At 40.0% G+C, this 17551-nt stretch overlaps 1 protein-coding gene and 1 long non-coding RNA gene across 2 annotated transcripts; one reads left to right on the top strand and one right to left on the bottom strand.

Moving 5' to 3' along the window:
* Positions 1-1056: 1056 nt before the first annotated feature.
* C2H9orf152 (chromosome 2 C9orf152 homolog) lies at positions 1057-6895 on the bottom strand. The gene is given in 3 exon segments (XM_013182508.3): positions 1057-1673; positions 1675-2180; positions 6267-6895. Coding segments are annotated over 3 exon segments (813 nt in total). The 5' UTR covers positions 6496-6895; the 3' UTR covers positions 1057-1595.
* On the top strand, positions 1883-10882 carry LOC106036869 (uncharacterized). The gene is made up of 3 exons (XR_001207706.3): positions 1883-2016; positions 5834-5969; positions 7048-10882. It is a non-coding gene; the product is annotated as an uncharacterized lncRNA (long non-coding RNA).
* The last annotated feature ends 6669 nt before the right edge of the window (positions 10883-17551 follow it).

Below are 17551 nucleotides of genomic sequence, written 5' to 3'. Positions count from 1 at the left end.
TATGGCTGTGAATCTCCTGCAGTGGAAGCATAGGCTGTGATGGCTGTGTGCAAACATCTCCAGATGTAGTATCCTGCATGAAGCACAATAAAAGTCAGTGGAATTTTACAAAATTTAAGTGATTTGAAGTTGTGTTGGATGGACAGAAAATGGTAGTTTCTCCTACAAGTGGATAACACTGCTGCCTCTGAAAAGATTTTGTTAGCACATGGGTATTAACTAATACAACATATTTCCAAGATATGTTGTAAGAGGATAGTTTGTTTCTGGCCTAGAAGAGTTTGTGTCTAGGACATAAACCACAGCTAAGCAACTTTGGCATTTTTTTTATATTGTTCATTTTTCTTGTCTGTGGATGGTGTGATTTTAAGGCAGTGGTGGTAAGGGGAGATATGTGCCAGCAGGCTGTTTGTAGGGTCATGAAGTTTGTGGGCCATCCACCTGATCCTTGTTTTGCTGTCCTCTCAGGGCTCTGGTAGATGTGGAATAGTTTAGAAGAGCCACTGGCTGCCAGGGGTATAGTTCAAAATCAGTCCTCATGAAAAAAGGAGGCATCTCAAGTCTTCAGTTTTCCTGAAACCTACATTTGACAGAGAGACCTGTCCTAACACTTGCCTCCAGAAGTGGGTGATATGTAGCATGTGGTTTTTGTCATTGGAAAGCACCTGGGACAGAGAGTCTCCTTTGATAAAGGTCTTGCAGGAAGGGGAGACCAGAAATAATTTCCTTTAAAAAAAAAAAAAAAGGCATGGATTTGTGGTGTGGTTGTGCCACAACAGCAGTTACCCATAAGAAGTTGTATTGCTGCAGTTATATTTGTGTAGGTGAAATGGTTATATCCCCTTTGAATGCATACAGCTGTAGCAGCAGAAAGGTGCGTTATATTTCTGGTAAGGAAAGTATGTTGCTATAGGGTATTGGGGAATTAAATAACTATTTCAGAGTTTTGTTTTTCTAATGAAATTCTGGGGGTGGAATGGAACCAGCAGTATGTTTTTATAGGGTTTATATATAGGGAACAGGTGCCATTTACTATATCCCATTAAAACAGCAATAGAAATGAGCAAAGGTTTTATTCATTGATTTTAAAAATACATTGGAAAGTATCATGAATATCTTTTCAACATTCCAAAAGGAAAGATAATTTTCAAATCATGTTTACTGTATGAATCACCTTCAATACTGCTTCATTACTTATTTGTCTAGTCAAATTGTACCGCATTGAAATTTAGCCAAGTTGCTTCATTAGCAGTTTTGCTAATCTTTGCTCTAGCTCTTTCAGGTATTTCAAATGCTGTTGTGATAAAGTTTTAGTTTCTAAAACAAGTAACCTGAAAATAGAGAAGGAAACAAACAAACAGAAGATTGCTCCTGTATCTGGAATAGCAGCCAAAGTGAGTTTCTGTTGCAGTCCAGGATCTTCGTTACAAAATCTCACTTTACATTGGGCTGTAAAGCAACCGATTACTTAGAGAAGATCTTCCTTGACTAATAAAAGTACTAGGCTTTCAGGAGGTTGATCAGGGCAACTAGGAAGACTGTTTTGCTGTTTTAAGTTTAACTCTTTTTTTTTTTTTTTGACTAAATTTTAGGTGTTACTGAAGATCTTCATCGCGAGACATACAACCCAAGCCTCCTTGCTGCTTCGGAAATTCTGGGTGCTTTTTTATTGGGGAAAGGGTAAAAGTCTAGTTTGTGGCAAGCTGGCGTGCATTTTGTAGAGGAAATGTATTGCTGCATCCAAACTGCCGAAGCGGCTGATTTCAGTGGAGGCTTTTGGCAGCCTTCTGAAACGTTGCTGCCGTTCTCTTTGCTGAAACCGTTCGACATGCTCGAACTTCCCAGCTGACTGAGCACGGATAGTTCACTCGCACCTTCTAATTCCTGGTGCTGCAGTGGGCCGTTTTCCTTTGAAATCAGTCTCTGGTTGTCAAAACTGCACGGTCCGTTCCTGCAGCCGGAAGGATCCCAGGGAACTTCTTGACAAGGGGCTTGTGCCAGGCGGTGAATTCCCAGGTGAGTGCGCCATGGTGAGTTGTCTTGCACATTGCCATTGCTGGTCACCTCCAGTCTGACCTTTCTGATGGGAACATGTTCTGTAAATGACTTCGATTTTCTAACTTTTTTATTAATTAAAACAGCGCTGACCATTGATTCTGGGAGAACAGATTCCTGTGCACCTGCAAGAGAATTGCATATATGCAATTTATTATTGTGGCAGAAATTAAGGGTCTAATTTCTGTAGCACACACTGCTCCATTAAAGCTCTTCAGCTGCGTTTATCAGTACTCTTTCCATCTTTGACTGAGAGTAGTACAAGTTCGTTTGATGCCAAATTACGGAGTAGAAGTATTTCACGTTCAGTTTTGAGGACATAAATGCTACGATAGGATCGGTCAAAAGATAATGGAGATTTATCAAGTCAATATTGATCTAAGCACTACTCTAAGACTCATTAACAGCACAGATTGAGAATTGACTTTTAGTAATTAACTGCTTGTAAGCAAAAATTCTTAAGGTGAACAGGGGCTTGCTCAGTGTGTTGATAGGTACTGTGATGTGAGAGAGAAAAATGTTTAACTTGATACTGCTTGAGGCTTGTATTCACAACCTAAAAATAGTCTGAAATTTTCTTCTTTTTCTGAACAAGGGATCATTAGCATATAGGTGTGTATTTTATTTTTTAATTACATTGTTTTCCATCCCTATGGCTTAATTTCTCATGCAGTATGAAAGTTACTGTTAGAAATGTATAAGATATTAAGGATAGAAATGCTAATGCTACCTTAATTACATGTAGCAGCCATCAGATTCCTGAACATGACTGGCCTGTGCCTTGAAAATGAATAGAAGCTGAACCATTATACTAAAGATAAGCAAACAGCACTGTTGTCATTGTAAGTGCTAATGAAATACACTTCAGTTACTATAAATACAGCTTAAAGTAGGAGTAGGAGTAAGAGAATGCTGACCTTATTTACAGGGTTGAGTTACAGGAACTGTGTCTGTTGCAAAATGAATTATAAAGCATATTGAAGTGAAAAAAACAGAGTGGTGATTGTATTTTGAAACAGGAGAGCTGAATAGCTGTTCGAAAGAATTGTCACCTTGAATTTGAAACGAAGCTAGTTTGAATAGGATCTTGCCTTAAAAAATGCATGCGCACACAAAAAGCCTTATAGCTGCCTTTCATACCGTTTTACAAGGACCTATTTGAAGATGCCAGACCCAGCTGATATACTGGCAGTAAATGGCCCTGTACAACAGGGCTTCAGCTGAGGAGGGGCTTCCGTCACTGTCTTTGGCTCCCACTGCTCAAGCAGTGACATCGGCACAGTTTCATAGAATTTTTTCTGCTCCCTCAGCTGGCCGAGTAAGGTTGATCCGATACGAGCTGCTTTGGTGGCTCTTGGCAGTGAGAACCACGTGAGCCCACGTCTTCCCTTCTCCTGCAGTGCCACCAGGAGAGAAGAGATGAAAGGACACGCAGAGTATGGATGTGTCTCTGCACATGTCTATACCGTGAAATATGTTCACAGAATTTCCTAGGGCGAAACCATTCTTACAGATAAGATCACACAGTGTTCTCTCGTGGAACAGTGAGAATCAAAGTTACAACTGGACTTTTCCCAGGAAATAAAGCTCAGCTTGGGGGCTGCAAAAAGTTCACTTGCAAAGGAGATCCTTCTAAAGTCTGCAGAAGAGCACAGTGTAGCACCAACCTACAAAGCTGGGTTTGTTCTTCACATGTGAGAGAAAAGGCGAGAGAAAGGAGGAATGGAGAGACTGAAGGGATGCAGCTTTGCGCATTTTTTGTGCATATAACTACGCTCTTGGATGAACTGGCATTGATAGGCAACATCAGGTTTTATCTCAAACCATTTGAACTGGTCATCGGAAGAATTCCAGGCTGGCTTGAGCTGAACAGAGAGTTCAGGGTAGTGCATCAGTCCAAGTCAAATAGCCTGAACTGGTTTTCGGTTCAGGTTTGATTTGATTCCTTGGCTACAGGTGTGGCACACAAAATTGAGCAATGAGCTCTGATAGGAATGTTAGAGTCCTCTGTTGAGTTAACAAACATTCAGCACTCTGAACTTCTAAAGAAAGCTTGAATCAGATCTTTGGTCATTTGAAAAAATGGATTATTTTTTAAATTGCACATAATAGCCTTGTTGCAAGGTTGTCTACCTTGTGGCCTTTTCCATGTGCTCTCATCGTAGGTGCTTTTACGGTTGTGAAGTAACAAAAGTTGATCTTGCTTCAAGGTAGCTTGGGAAATTCTTGGAGATTTCTGCAGCCAGAGGCCCAATGTTTACTCTGTTGCCACTGCGTGCTCTGAATGCTATTTTAATTCCTACAGTAAACACTGCTTTTCTGCTTCGCAGCCAATGAATAATGAATGCACTGCTGTATCATCCCCTACCTGGGGAGTTTCAAGTCTTGTCAGCTTTTTTTTCTCAAATAATCAGGAACAGGCAGAAGTGTGAATGCGGCTGTGTGTTTTGGGGAAGGAACAGAAGAAAGTTGTTTTCAGGTGGCATATCAGTTAGTAACTCACATTATTTCTGAACAGCTCTGTTCAAGCTTGTAACTGAAGGAGCAGAGGGCAATATGCTGCCTCGATGTGTGCTGTTTGTTGCTGCTTGACATGCTCTTGGAAACCGATGCATGTAACAGCTTCAAAGTGCTGGGCTATGTAATAGGTTTTTCCAAATTCCAACCCATAGGAATGTTTAAGATTAACTTTCAGGACACAGAGAGCTCAGCATAACAACAACAACAAAAAATCAGCTGCTTCTAACAGCAACATTAATCCTTTCCACATGGCTTGCTTAAAAGTTCAATGCAGAGGGTTGTGTTTTTGTGAATGTTTTGAGTTATGTGTATATACATGAAAACATGTATGTGAACTTCTAAATTTTAAACTTCCTAGAAACCGTACAGCCCTGCTTTATCTTTCTTTAATCTTCTATTGCTGTACTGGAAGAAAAAAAAAAAAAAGGATACATTCGTTATATCTGAAGTTTCGTCTGAATTTCACCTAAATACAGACCTCTGCTTCCTTTCTTTACATAGTTTATGTTGTTGCAATAGTTGACTAGATGGCCTGTTCTGTCCTCAAGTTAGTTGCCTTCTCATACCTGATAAAAATAACCCTGTATATTCATATCCTTTTCTTCCTCACAGAGGCTTAAATTCTTTTAACATTACAATTTCTAGACATTTGAATGAAATGATACTGAAGAAGTTAATCTGTTTTATGGCTCATTATGTGTTTTTTTTTTTCAATTGTTTTGATGATATGGTCTGGCTGCAAAAATAAAGAACTGCTGAAAAATGTAGAAGAAAATGTAAAGAGTGGAAATAGCCTAAGTTCTGCATTTGTTGAGCTAAATACTTATATTGGAGGTGAAGGAAGCAGTTTTTGCATATTATTATTACATTCATTCATTATTACGTAATATTACATTCAAAGACAACTTCATTAATGGACTTAGTATTCTCAATACCACTAACTTAGAAATTGAATGAAAATATATCAGAGCAATATTGTAAGAAGTAGTCTAACTAAAAACTTCAAAGTAGTTGAATGTTTGTTTTGTAAAAGCTGTCTGACATAGCAGGTAGATGATTGATACTTCATTACTTTTAAAAATATATTTTCTGAGCTTTGTGCAGTGAAAATGCTTTCAAAAACCTTTTCTTCAAAGATTGTATCTTAGTTACCCACTATGACTTAGTAGATTTTTTTTTTTTTAATTCAAAAGCCCAGCTTATGGCTGATATTTGGTATTGCTTCTTGTAGTCTTGTAAAAGGCATTTCTCTATGTAGGTAAAGAAGAAGAGAAAAGGAGAGAGAAGCCCAGCATTGATTGTTCTGACGGAAGCATTCAAGAGAGCAGAAATGTTGCCGAGTACATTGCACAAAGAAACTGATGATAGATGTGAAGTACGTGGCTCCTGTAAGAGTAAGCATCAGTATTAAGAACTTTACTTTCCTGACTTAAAATCTGTAAAACCTTATACCAAATACGTTCATCTGTTTCATATTCATGTTAGTGTTTCACTGCTGTGAAACTAATTTAGTTTAAGACTGCCTTTTAGTGAAATGAATTAAAAAAAAAAAACAAACAACGAAATGACAGAAAAGGCATTCACTTTGTACCTCTCTTGAAGATGAGAATGAAAAGAACAAAGTTATTCAATATTTAAAGTAAAAGTTTTTACATCTACATTCACATCGTTTCCTATAAATCTAAGCATACCTGTTTTAAATACAATAACGTGTGACTGCAGCTTTTGCTTCTGTTTTATATGGTCATACTGCTCCTCAAGTAAGCTTACATCCATCTTGGTTGGCTGCTTATCACGATCTGAAGCTTGTTGCTCTGAGGTATGAGTCACTGAAAAAATACCAGTTATGTATTTGTAAGCCTTTACCATCTGTTCCCACAAGGAAGAAAAACTCATGCAAAAGCAGGCCACTTCCTTCATTGTGCTGGTAGAAAAAGCAAATCAAATATGAAGCATCTGAAATCTTCCTAAATGAAGAAGTAACTCTCTTCTGAGTGTGGTGATTTCTTTCAGAAGTTGTGCTGTCTTCTCTGAAGTCGTGGATTTCCGTCAGCTTGTTCTTGGGCAGCGTGTCTTGAGCTCCTGCATACAGAGTTCATGATTATAACCGGATAGTTGGATTTAATGTTGACTTAAGGTTGTGAGCACACGAGGCTTTGCCAAAAAAAACAGTGAAATACAAAACCTCATTGAACACAGTCAGGTGCAAAGAGGGCCGGATAATACTGGTTTATGTAGTAATGTTAATTCTTAAAGGGGTGCTGTCGTGGTGACCTGCCCATGACAGTAATTCCATCAGGGAAAAAAAATCTTTCTTCAGGTTTCTTTCTGTATTTTGTGCCTTTTTCCCCTCTACTCTCCCTTCCTTAATTTTCATCCAGCTTCATTCTTGTTGCAGCTTCTTTGGGCAATGGGATGGGGACTGGACTGAGAACCTTAATAACAACCTTGTTCTTATTGCTCCCTTTTCAGAATGTGTTTGAAGTATTCCCTGGTGCAAAGCCAAAACAGCGTGTGCCAACGACACTTGAAACTGGGAAGCCAGAGATAGGAATGCCTCCCTTGCACTCATTCAGTTTTTCTGCATTTCTCTAAAATGAAATAAGCTGCAGAAATAATAATTTATTTACTGAGAGCTGAATAAACTCTTTGAACATGTGGTGAGCCACATTTTAAACATTCTTACATGTTACAGTGTTATCTAATAATTATATAAAAAAAGTGCATGGCTTTTGATCATGTCAATGAAAGTATGAGACTGTCTGAAGTATCAGCTGTAAATTTCTGTCCCTGAAATAGGTCCACTTGATGCTGTTACAAGAGTCCAAGAGAGTCGCATGGGAGAAAATAATGCTGTTAAACAGCAGTGTCAATATAATTGTTCAGCTGCTAGGTTCCTTGCAATGAGAAACATGACACAAAAACAGTGTGAAAGGGCAGTGTGCGGAAGGAACGCCTGTGTGCCGTATTTTTCCAGTTACTGGCAGAAATTATGCTCTCGTTTGCATTATAAATGATTGACTGAATCGGGCTCGAAATCTACAGATCTGAGGAACCTGTCTGGAAGTTGTGTGTTTACAGGTGACATAGCTCTGGCTACAGAGTTATGCGCATAGAGTTCTGGTACGGCTCAACACACTCGTGTAAATCTGCTTTAATTCACTTATTAATTGCTTCTGCCTTCCCAAAGTGCTTGTGTCTTGCGAATCACATTCCCTAACTCAGCTGCTGTCTTGTTCTACCCTTGTGTCCTGGTTTTAGCTAGGATAGAGTTAATTTTCCTCCTAGTAGCTGGTAGGGTGCTATGTTTTGGATTAGGATGAGAAGAGCGCTGATAACATGCTGATGTTTTAATTGTTGCAGAGCAGTGATTACACCAAGCCAAGGACTTTTCAGCTTCTCGCTCTGTCCTGCCAGCGAGCAGGCTGGGGGTGCAGCAGGAGCTGGGAGGGGACAGACCCAGGACAGCTGACCCAAACTGGCCAAAGGGGTATTCCATACCATCTGGCGTCATGCTAAACAATATATAGGGGTGGCTGGCCGGGGTGGGGGGCCGGCTGCTCGGGGATAGGCTGGGCATCGGTCAGCGGGTGGTGAGCAATTGCATTGTGCATCACTTGTTTCTTACACATTATTATTATTAATACTATTATCATTATCACTATTATTATTGTTGTTATATTTTCTGTCCTAATAAACTGTCTCTATCTCAACCCACAGGCCTCAGTTTTTCTCGTTTCTCTCCCCCATCCCAGAGAGGGAGGGGGGAGGGTGAGCGAACGGCTGTGTGGTGTTTAGCTGCTGGCCGGGTTAAAACCACAACACCTTGCCAGGGAGACAAAAGTAAGCACAATACTCTGTCAGACACTGTGGATACTCCTCAGGTTAGCTTCTCTCTCTTGACCCTTGAAAAATCATGTGTTGTGTTAAGAGATGTTCTGATGTTTCATGGCTCTGGTATACCTGCGTGGATATCCTGCCTTCAGCAGTGACAAACACACGGTGGTCTGTGGAAAGGAGTACCTCTGTCGCCTTGTTTTTTCAGTCTTCTGACTTGGTGGCACATGGAGTCCCCCTTTGGACCTTCAGGCAGTTGGTTCCTTACATTGGGACAGGAGATTTAATTAACCCCGTTACACTTTGAGCTGGTACTCGATACAAACATTATTAATGGTCATAAAAGTTACCCAAGCTTTTTAAAATTCCAGGCACAGTGTTTGACTCACTGCCCTCCTAAGAAAGTGACTTGTACAACCCGAGTGTGTGTTGCAGGCAGAATTACTGCGGTAACATCCTTTGATGTGACATGTGGGCTCTGTCTTAAAAGACAGACATTTAACTTCTCATTAGAAGAGCATGTAAAGTGTGAGTTTGTATCTGATCAGAAAGTATTATGATTTTTAATCATTTGTACTATACCAGCACCTCAGGCTCGTGGAAGAGCCATCGCTCTTGGCTACACAAATGCATTATACAGGGCGGTCTCTTCCCAGGTTGCAAGGGTAAATAGCAAAAATATAAATAGGGAATAGAAAACAGAAGCCCAGTGAAATTAAGCAAATGAGTCCAAGTGGCATGGTAGATCAGTGGAACCAGGAATAGGACAAGTTTTGTGTTACAGAGCCAATCCCTTACATGTTGCAGTTTTTTCTTTTCAGGGGAAGCTTGTGAACATGGCATCTTGATTCGGTCTCAGGAGGTGTGCTCGTGTGTACGTATGTATTTGTGGGTCCGTACTTTGCTTGCTCTCAAGGTGTGTATGTGCATACATACGTGTGTGTGTTTTGTGAATAAGTTGCAGCCAGGATATGATTCATAAAATGAGGTGCAGGGCTAATTTGCAGAGGCTCACAAAGTAAATAGGGATGTGTTTTTGATGTATGGTGAGTTGATGTAACTAATCCTTGTTACACCACTGACATAAACTTGCAAACTGGTTACCCATGGCTTCTTACGCTGTAATGGAACAACTTCCTTCGTACCCCTAGCCTGTTTAAGTGCTGCTAATGAAAAGAAAAAAAATCTTGTCACATACACACACAAAATTGAAATCATGACACTGGTTTAAATCAGTCATTCAGTCTTTAAACACTTGCATCTGCAGACCCCTGTACGCTTTAAAAATACGCAGCAGATGGCACTATTGGAGTGGTATGGCTGCAGGCTTGCCTTAGTCCTAAAATGTTAGAGGTCCAGATTTGGCTTGTAGGTTGCTGAGGAATAGAAGCAGTCGAGCCATTTCTTATCACTGGTAGATGTATTTCCTAACAATACTACAGGTTTCGAAAACTTACTGCCATGATTAGGTTTCTGTACAAACTTGTCTGTCTCTAATTGAACAAACTCCTCTCAAAAACGTCGTCTGAGTGATTTTAATTTGATTATCCACTGAAGTCTGAAGTGCTATATTTTCTCTTAAGTCTGTTCTTCCACCACACAATGGAAGCAATTTTTCATTTCCTTGAGGCAAAATAAATTTGAGAGTACTTCATAATCCAAAAGCAATGGCTTTTAGAACTCGAAGTAGATGCTTACTGCCCTTGACCTTGGTTGCAAAATCTCATTTAAAAAGATGCAACTAATTCTCAGGCTAATTAATTTGTGAGTAGTAAATTAATTTTTTATTAAAAAATGTTTGGGGGATTTTATAGGAATAATTGTTGATTTAAAGATAATTAAAAAATGCTCCTAACAGTTAACTGTGACTGAATGCACTTCCTGCAACACTGGATTTTCCTGCACACCTGGGACTGGAGGTATGTATGATTATTCAGACTGTTCATGTGGAGAATTACAGGCATATGTCCTACACTGTTTGTGCAGGTTGTAAAGGTAGAATACAAATAGCTAGATTTTAACTAGCACTGAGATGGAAAAAGTTACTATGATAATCCCCTTTCTGTAACTTTCTATATACTTTTTTTTTTTTTTTACTCAAACACAGTATGTAAGTGTTAGAAACTGACTATTGTTAGAAAATGTAAGAACAAAAAAAAAGGTAGAAACAAGGTGACTGCTATTATTTGTGCTCCAGACAATATTATCAGAATCAATAGTAATTATTTACTTTTTAATGATTTTTTTTTTTATAAGGACACGTGTATTTCTGTTATTTGAAAGCATAACTTTAAAGCATGCTACAGTCCGGGATTGCTTAAGTAGTTTGAGCACAGGACTCTCTGATGATGCAAGACCTTTTTTTGGTGTTCTTTGTATGTCCATGCTAATGGGATGAAGGTGCCCATGATGCAAGTTTTCAGAATGATTTTGAGACGTTTCATCTGATCTGCTGACTTTTTATGTGCTTTTAGACATGAAGGGTTCAAGCGTATCAAAGGGAGAGCAGCCCAGCTGTCCTCAAGTCCCTCTGAAGGTTTGGTGAGCCCGGTTCTTAGGTAGTCCTTCTTCAACTTTCCTTGATAGGATTCTATTTTCCCTTGTTATCTCTTGGGGACTTTAGGTAAATATAATTATGTAATGTGTGTGTATTTAGGTATATGCTTTCATCTGTACTCGGTGCTGTGCAGTACCCTTTGCAGAACCACAGCGGGTTTTGTTCTTTGTTTTTTTTTTTTTTTTTTGTGGGTGGTAAATGCAGCCACACTGAAATCACTGGGTTCACCTAAGTCAAATTAAATTGTGCTGGTTGTGAGGAGTTAAATGCAGCAGATGTCCTGTATGTGCTGTTTTTGTTTGTTTGTTTGTTTGTTTTTGTGTCTGGCACAGGCAGCATTTAAAAACCCCTTTTCTTCCATCTTGACTCTGTTGGGGCTGAGGATTAAACAACTTTCCTTTAGATTGTTAACTGCTATGGAAAGTAAATTAAAATGCTAAACTTTGATCTGTTAGAGGGCTACTTGCTCTGTTGGCTGCCTGCATCATTAGGACTAGACTTTCTCCCTCTGTATGAACAATCAGCATCCAAAACTTAGGGTCAGGTTTTGGTGTTCATTTTGTAGTTTTGTTGTCCTTGCTCACTGAGCACTTCTGAGATGCCCGTTTAGAAGTGACAGTGTGCAGAGGCAAGTCAAAGAAGAAACTGAAGTTATTTACAATTTAGACTTTCTAAACAAATGAACCCTGACATCTTCCTTCACTGTTTACCTTCCTTCGTAGTTCTAGGTTTTCTTAAATTAGTATGAACAAGATGGTTATGTTCAGTCTGTTTTGACATCATAAAACTATCCATGAGAAGAGGGTGAGATGGAAGGTGGGTTGCCTTCAGAATAGACCTTGAGAGGATTTTGGAAATTGATTGAAGTTTCCTTGATTCTGCAGATGTCTTAAATTCCAGTTACTGATGAGCAGCATTCACATTTGTGGTACTGCTATCTAAATGTCTTTTCTATATCAGCTACTTCTCAAGAGTGTTTCCTATCCATATAGTTATGATGGCTATAGCTCTTTGAGATGACATCAACCTGTGTTTATTTGTTCGTGCAACAGACATAACCATAGAGGAACTCAAGGAGAAGTTCTAATTTCAAGTAGGGCCTAAAAAGAATTGGATAAGCTATGTAAATTTTATGCCTCAATTTTTTCCACCTGTAAACTATGTGATTTTGATTTATTTTTGATTGTAAAATGCTTTTTGATCCTTGCAGGGTAATGCTGAACAGTGTGAGGCTTGGCCCTTATTATTTTCCACTTAAGGCATTGTTTCAGTAAGAATGAATTGATCTTTGATTGTTTTCAATCAATAAAATGTACTTATCTGTAAGCGGAGTTTGATAAGAATCAAATGCAGCATAAAAGAACCGGTTAATCTCTTGTTAATGAAAAGTTTTATCTGGATGACAACATCTTGCTTTTGAGCTTTAGGACACAAACAACTTAAGAATTCATCTTCAAGGAAATCTGCAGGTGTGTAAGTTTTAATAGGCCTTGCAAATGACTCTAGTTAAGGTAGTTCTCTGAAGAGGATGGTTAAGTGCCACTGCTATTGTGAGAATGAATATGGACTTGAAATTGTACAGACAGGGGAGAAAAGCGTCCTAAAAATAAGTTGCTATTCAGAAACGTTCTTCACTTCACTTCCATGCAGAGATCTCATGAGGAGTTTGTACTGCGCTTCATAATCACTAGTAACCTAACTGAAGTCAATGACATTACATCTGTAAAACTGGAGTATGTAAAACCAGAAACAATTTCACAGTGCCTGATTCAGTACCTCCGAAGTCAACATCTTCTGTTGAATTCAGTAGAAATGAAATTGGAGGATTTTATGTACTTGATTAAATACAAGCTGCAAATTGACCCAAACACATGAAACTGACAATATAACTAAGACCGTGCAGTTGAGCCATCACCTGAATTCTTTGCTTATATCTTTTGTTCCTGTACATTCATGTGCTGTTATATGAAATCCTGTGCCAATTCTTCATGAGAGGCTCCTCTTCATTAAAGCGCCTTAATTAGTTAATGCAGTCCAATGCCTAAGAGCTTGAATAGCATAGAATCACAGAATGGTTTGGGTTGGAAGGGTCCTTAAAGCCCATCTAATCCCAACCCCCTGCGATGGGCAGAGACCCCTCCCAGCAGCCCAGGCTGCCCCCAGCCCCATCCAGCCTGGCCTTGGTCACTGCCAGGGATGGGGCAGCCACAGCTCCTCTGGGCAGCCTGGGCCAGGGCCTCAGCTCCCTCCTAGTAAAGAATTTCCTCCTAATTTCTAATCTAAACCTACTTTTTTTTTTTTTTTTTTTTTTTAATTTAAAGCTGTTACCGCTATCCTATCATAGAATCATAAGATGATTAAGGTTGGAAAAGACCTCCAAGAACCCAAATGGTCCAATGACCCCCCTACTACCAAATATTACCCACTAAACCATGTCCCTAAGTACCACGTCCAACCTTTCCTTAAACACTCCCAGGGAATCTACAGCCCCTGACCAGGAGTCCCTCCCCAGCTCTCCTGCAGCCCCCTCTAGGCCCCGGCAGGCCGCTGTGAGGTCTCCCCGGGGCCTTCTCCTCTCCAGGCTGAACAACCCCAACTCCCTCAGCCTGGCTCCACAGCAGAGGTGCTCCAGCCTCTGAGCATCCTCGTGGCCTCCTCTGGACTCACCCCAACAGGTCCCCGTCCTTCTGGTGCTGGGGGCCCAGAGCTGAATGCAGCACCAGGTGCATGTCAATATGCAGATAAGGAACTAAATTATCCAGTAAGATTGTGGAATGATTACACCTAAATAAGGTGTGTTTTCAGTCTCAATGTAACAACTGTGTCTCAGTAACTGGTTTGGGCTTCCTCTAGTGGAACTCGTACATAAGGTTTTTGCAAGATCTTTGTTTTACAGATTTTCACCCATTCCCAGGACAATCAGTAAAATTAAAGTAGGTAACAGCTGTCTAGATACATTGCTTTTAAACATCAAGTATTTATTCTTAGAGCGAATAATGAGACCCTCCACAGCATTTGGAGGTATGATCAAATAAAATGGTTACCACAAAATCAAGTGCAAAAGTAACTTCCAGAAAAAAAGTGCATATTTACAGAAAGGAAAACATTTTAAATGCTACAGAGCCGTCTCATTAGAAAGAACAGCAACTTTGTATTTAATTTATGGTACTGTGGTATGCCGCGTTATCAGTACTTGGTTGAACATTGCTGGAGATTGTGTGATAACAGAGTACCAGCGGTGCTAAGCAGAAAAGGGATGACCTTTAGAGAATTATTATTGTTCAGATATCTTTCCAGTAGGTAGGTCTAGTGCTCATGCTGAGGTTTTTGTTTAGGTGATGTTTTATTGTTGTGTTATGCGGAGCTTAACGTTGTAAACATCTCCCACTTAATTAGCAGCATTGCATGTGACTGTCAGATTACTTGGCAAATACACAGGAATTTATCTGACCCAGCTTAGTATGTTTAATGTTTCTGAGGCTAATTAAAGACCCATGAGAATTCTTACTGGGAAAAGGATAACCGTGCCAGCAGGCCTAACAGTGCCAGGTCTAACATGGGCTGCCTTCGTATTGCATGTGCATAACTGGTGGCTGTGCAATGATTCTTAGCTGTCTTCTTGTTTCTGCTGCGCCAACCTCTGTTGATGTACAAATGTGAACTATCAGTTTGGGACTCGAGAATATTTGGCTGCTCCACTACATAAAATAGCTAGGTAGAGGCCCCAGATCTGCTGGAAGCAGACGGATCGGTCGCTTTGTAGCTGTTCATGGACTTCTCGTACCTTTGTAGGCAGGTACAAGTATTTTATATGGCCTGCATAAATCAGGATAGCTGGACTACAGTCAGTATGCTAATCCTAACTTATATCAAACAAAGGTCTGGTCTAGCTGTTCCCTAGTTTGTTGGCACATCTAAGATGATGTGATGATATCAAAGCATGGTAATTAGGCTGGCACTGTTTTTGAAAGAGTTCACTGCTCTAATTTGTATGATTTCTTTGTTACCTGCACACCTGTGCAAAGCTGAAGGGTGCAGTTAAATCTAAGTTTTTATATCAGGGTAAAACCGGGATCAGAGGCAGAGTTTGAAACAAAGTGAGAATAAAAAGTGAAAACTCCTTGTATGTAGGATTATGCAATACAGTTAAAATAATTTGTTTTGCAATGAATTGAAATGAGTGTGGGGTTGAAGTTAACTTGACAGTCAGGAAGAAAAAAAAAAACACATCAATTAGCTTAACAGTTATAACTTACTAAAAGATCCAATGGCCTAGCAGAGCATAAAGGTATTGCTTCTCTGTCAGGTCTGTGCATAACTGCAGAAACAGGTTGATAGGAAAAGGGGAAGAAACTCGCTTTTCCCTTTACCCTGCTCTATGTGTCCTGTGTGATTAATCTGTGCTTTGCCTCAAGCTGTTAATCTCTGATCGTGACATTTCAATTATAAATGGCATTCTGTCCATCCCCTCTGGAAATTTTGGATTTGTCAGTGCTAAAACATCAATGGTACGTGAATGCAACTTCACTGGTAACTGTACAGTTAAGCTTTGTTTGCTTTCAAGAAACAATTTTAGAGGTTATGGTAGTAACTGTCAGCAGGAGCTTTAATGCAGAAGGAACAACAGCAATGCAAATTTTCTGCACACAAACTACTACATTTGAGAGAATTTGACTTGATGGAAGGATGTGCAACAGAGTGACAGGATGAGACAACGATTCTCTAAACTTCCCTCTTTTCTTTAGAAAAACCTAAGGAGTAAAAGTAACATTAACTTTCCCATTCTGTCCTTGAGTGGATTCTACCAAACTTGCACTGTTGTTCCAGTTTAAGGAGATCTGATAACACGTGGGTTGTTATCCCAATCCCATAACTCTTCCGTGCTGTTTAAAATGAAGTATTTCATGCAGCAATCTGTCCATTGAATGATCTCATTGCCGAATAATATAATGGATTCTTACCTCCCCACAGGATTGCTTTACGTATTTATAAACTATTGTTTCCTTTCGCATAACTACCACCTCCTTCTATTATCTTTTCAAAAGTTGCACAGCTGTCTCTTTCTGAAGTCATGTATTATTTTTATGGCTTTCTTCAGGACCGACTTCAATTTCTCTTACTTTTTGCGAGTAGTTGTACTTTGAAAACTGCAGCACTTCAAGCCTTCAAATTCCATATCTGTTACTTATTTATCGGAAATATGCAGTAAGTTAAAGGGCAAAGCAAGCTTCTCCTCCCTGGCTCACCAGTCACATTCTGCATTAATGGAAAAGCCAGGGTGTGTTACTTGATCCTTTCTCTTCTGGTAGGAGTTATACTAAGGAAACAGTTCTTAGTAACATTTTAAAAACTGTATTTTCTTCACAGTCTCTTCTTGCTTAAATGAGACCTTTGTCCGGGACAGGTCCATCCAGCATGAACTCCTTCGGGGCAGGAAAAAACCACCAACACCAGACACTGGAAGCCATCTGATTTAAGGAAGCCAAACTACAAACTGGGTGACAATTCTACATGCCTTTGTTTTCAAGTGGACTGTTAGTGCTTTCTTCATTCGGACATTTCCTGATTGCGAACTATTTAGATATATTTGCAGGATTAAACTGTGAAGTGTTGGACAACACCACTGTATGCATTTGAAGGGATCCCCACACTATAAATGTTTCCCAGACCACTTTAAATTAAATTCTTATTTAAAGATTTTATGATTCCGTGTATTTGGGAGTTCTAATACAGGCACTGTCAACACAGAGTATTCAAAGGTGACGTGATGGTGTAGGATTTGTTTAAAAGTCAGTATATTAGAATGGCGGCTGCATTATAGATTTAAATCTGTATTATTTTTTTAAAGGTTTTTCTTTGCAATAATCACTAGAAACCTTGAAGCATAAGCTTAAGGAGTTGGGCCTTTGAGAAATCATTGGGAATACTTACAGAATCTTCAAAACGTTCAGTATATGACAAAATGTAGTAATGTTTTATAGTTTAAAGGGCATTTCAAATTAAGTATTTGTACTCTTAAAACAGCTTAGGATCCTGGGCATGCAAAACCTCGTTAAGGCTCTGCTGAGATACAGCCTGGACTGCAGAATGGGAGTATTTCTTAGATAAGCCCTCCTTTGATTAGGCAACGCCTCTGTCACGTTGCTATAGGAGGAAATGCAAAGTCCTAAAACCAAGCAGAATTTTGTGTGTTTTTACACAAACCCAGGGTGCGATACTACACCAAGACCCGTACACATGATATATTAAAATTCAGTGGATTGCTTCGGGCTGTGGCGCAGATTTGCCCTGTTCGTTGTGCCTCAGTTTAGGCCGATCGCCGTGCGACTGCTTCGGCGTTTTCTCCTCCAAACGCCGGCAGTTCAGCCGAGCCGTGGAGCTGAGCAAAGCCCAGCGAGCTGCCATGGGATCAGCTCCGGAGAGCCTCTTCCCCAGCCGCAACTCTCTCACAAACCCCTTCGCGCTGGAGAGGGACGAGGGGGCTGCTCCTCCTCGCCCAGCTCCTTTAACCCGCCCGCCCGCAGGCCCTTCCCCACCCACGGCACCACAGCGGGGCCGGGCCGGCGGCTCCTTTCCGGGGGA

Source organism: Anser cygnoides, chromosome 2, assembly GCF_040182565.1.
Source record: "Anser cygnoides isolate HZ-2024a breed goose chromosome 2, Taihu_goose_T2T_genome, whole genome shotgun sequence".
Taxonomy (NCBI): domain Eukaryota; kingdom Metazoa; phylum Chordata; class Aves; order Anseriformes; family Anatidae; genus Anser; species Anser cygnoides.
This window is presented reverse-complemented; position numbering and strand designations above follow the sequence as displayed.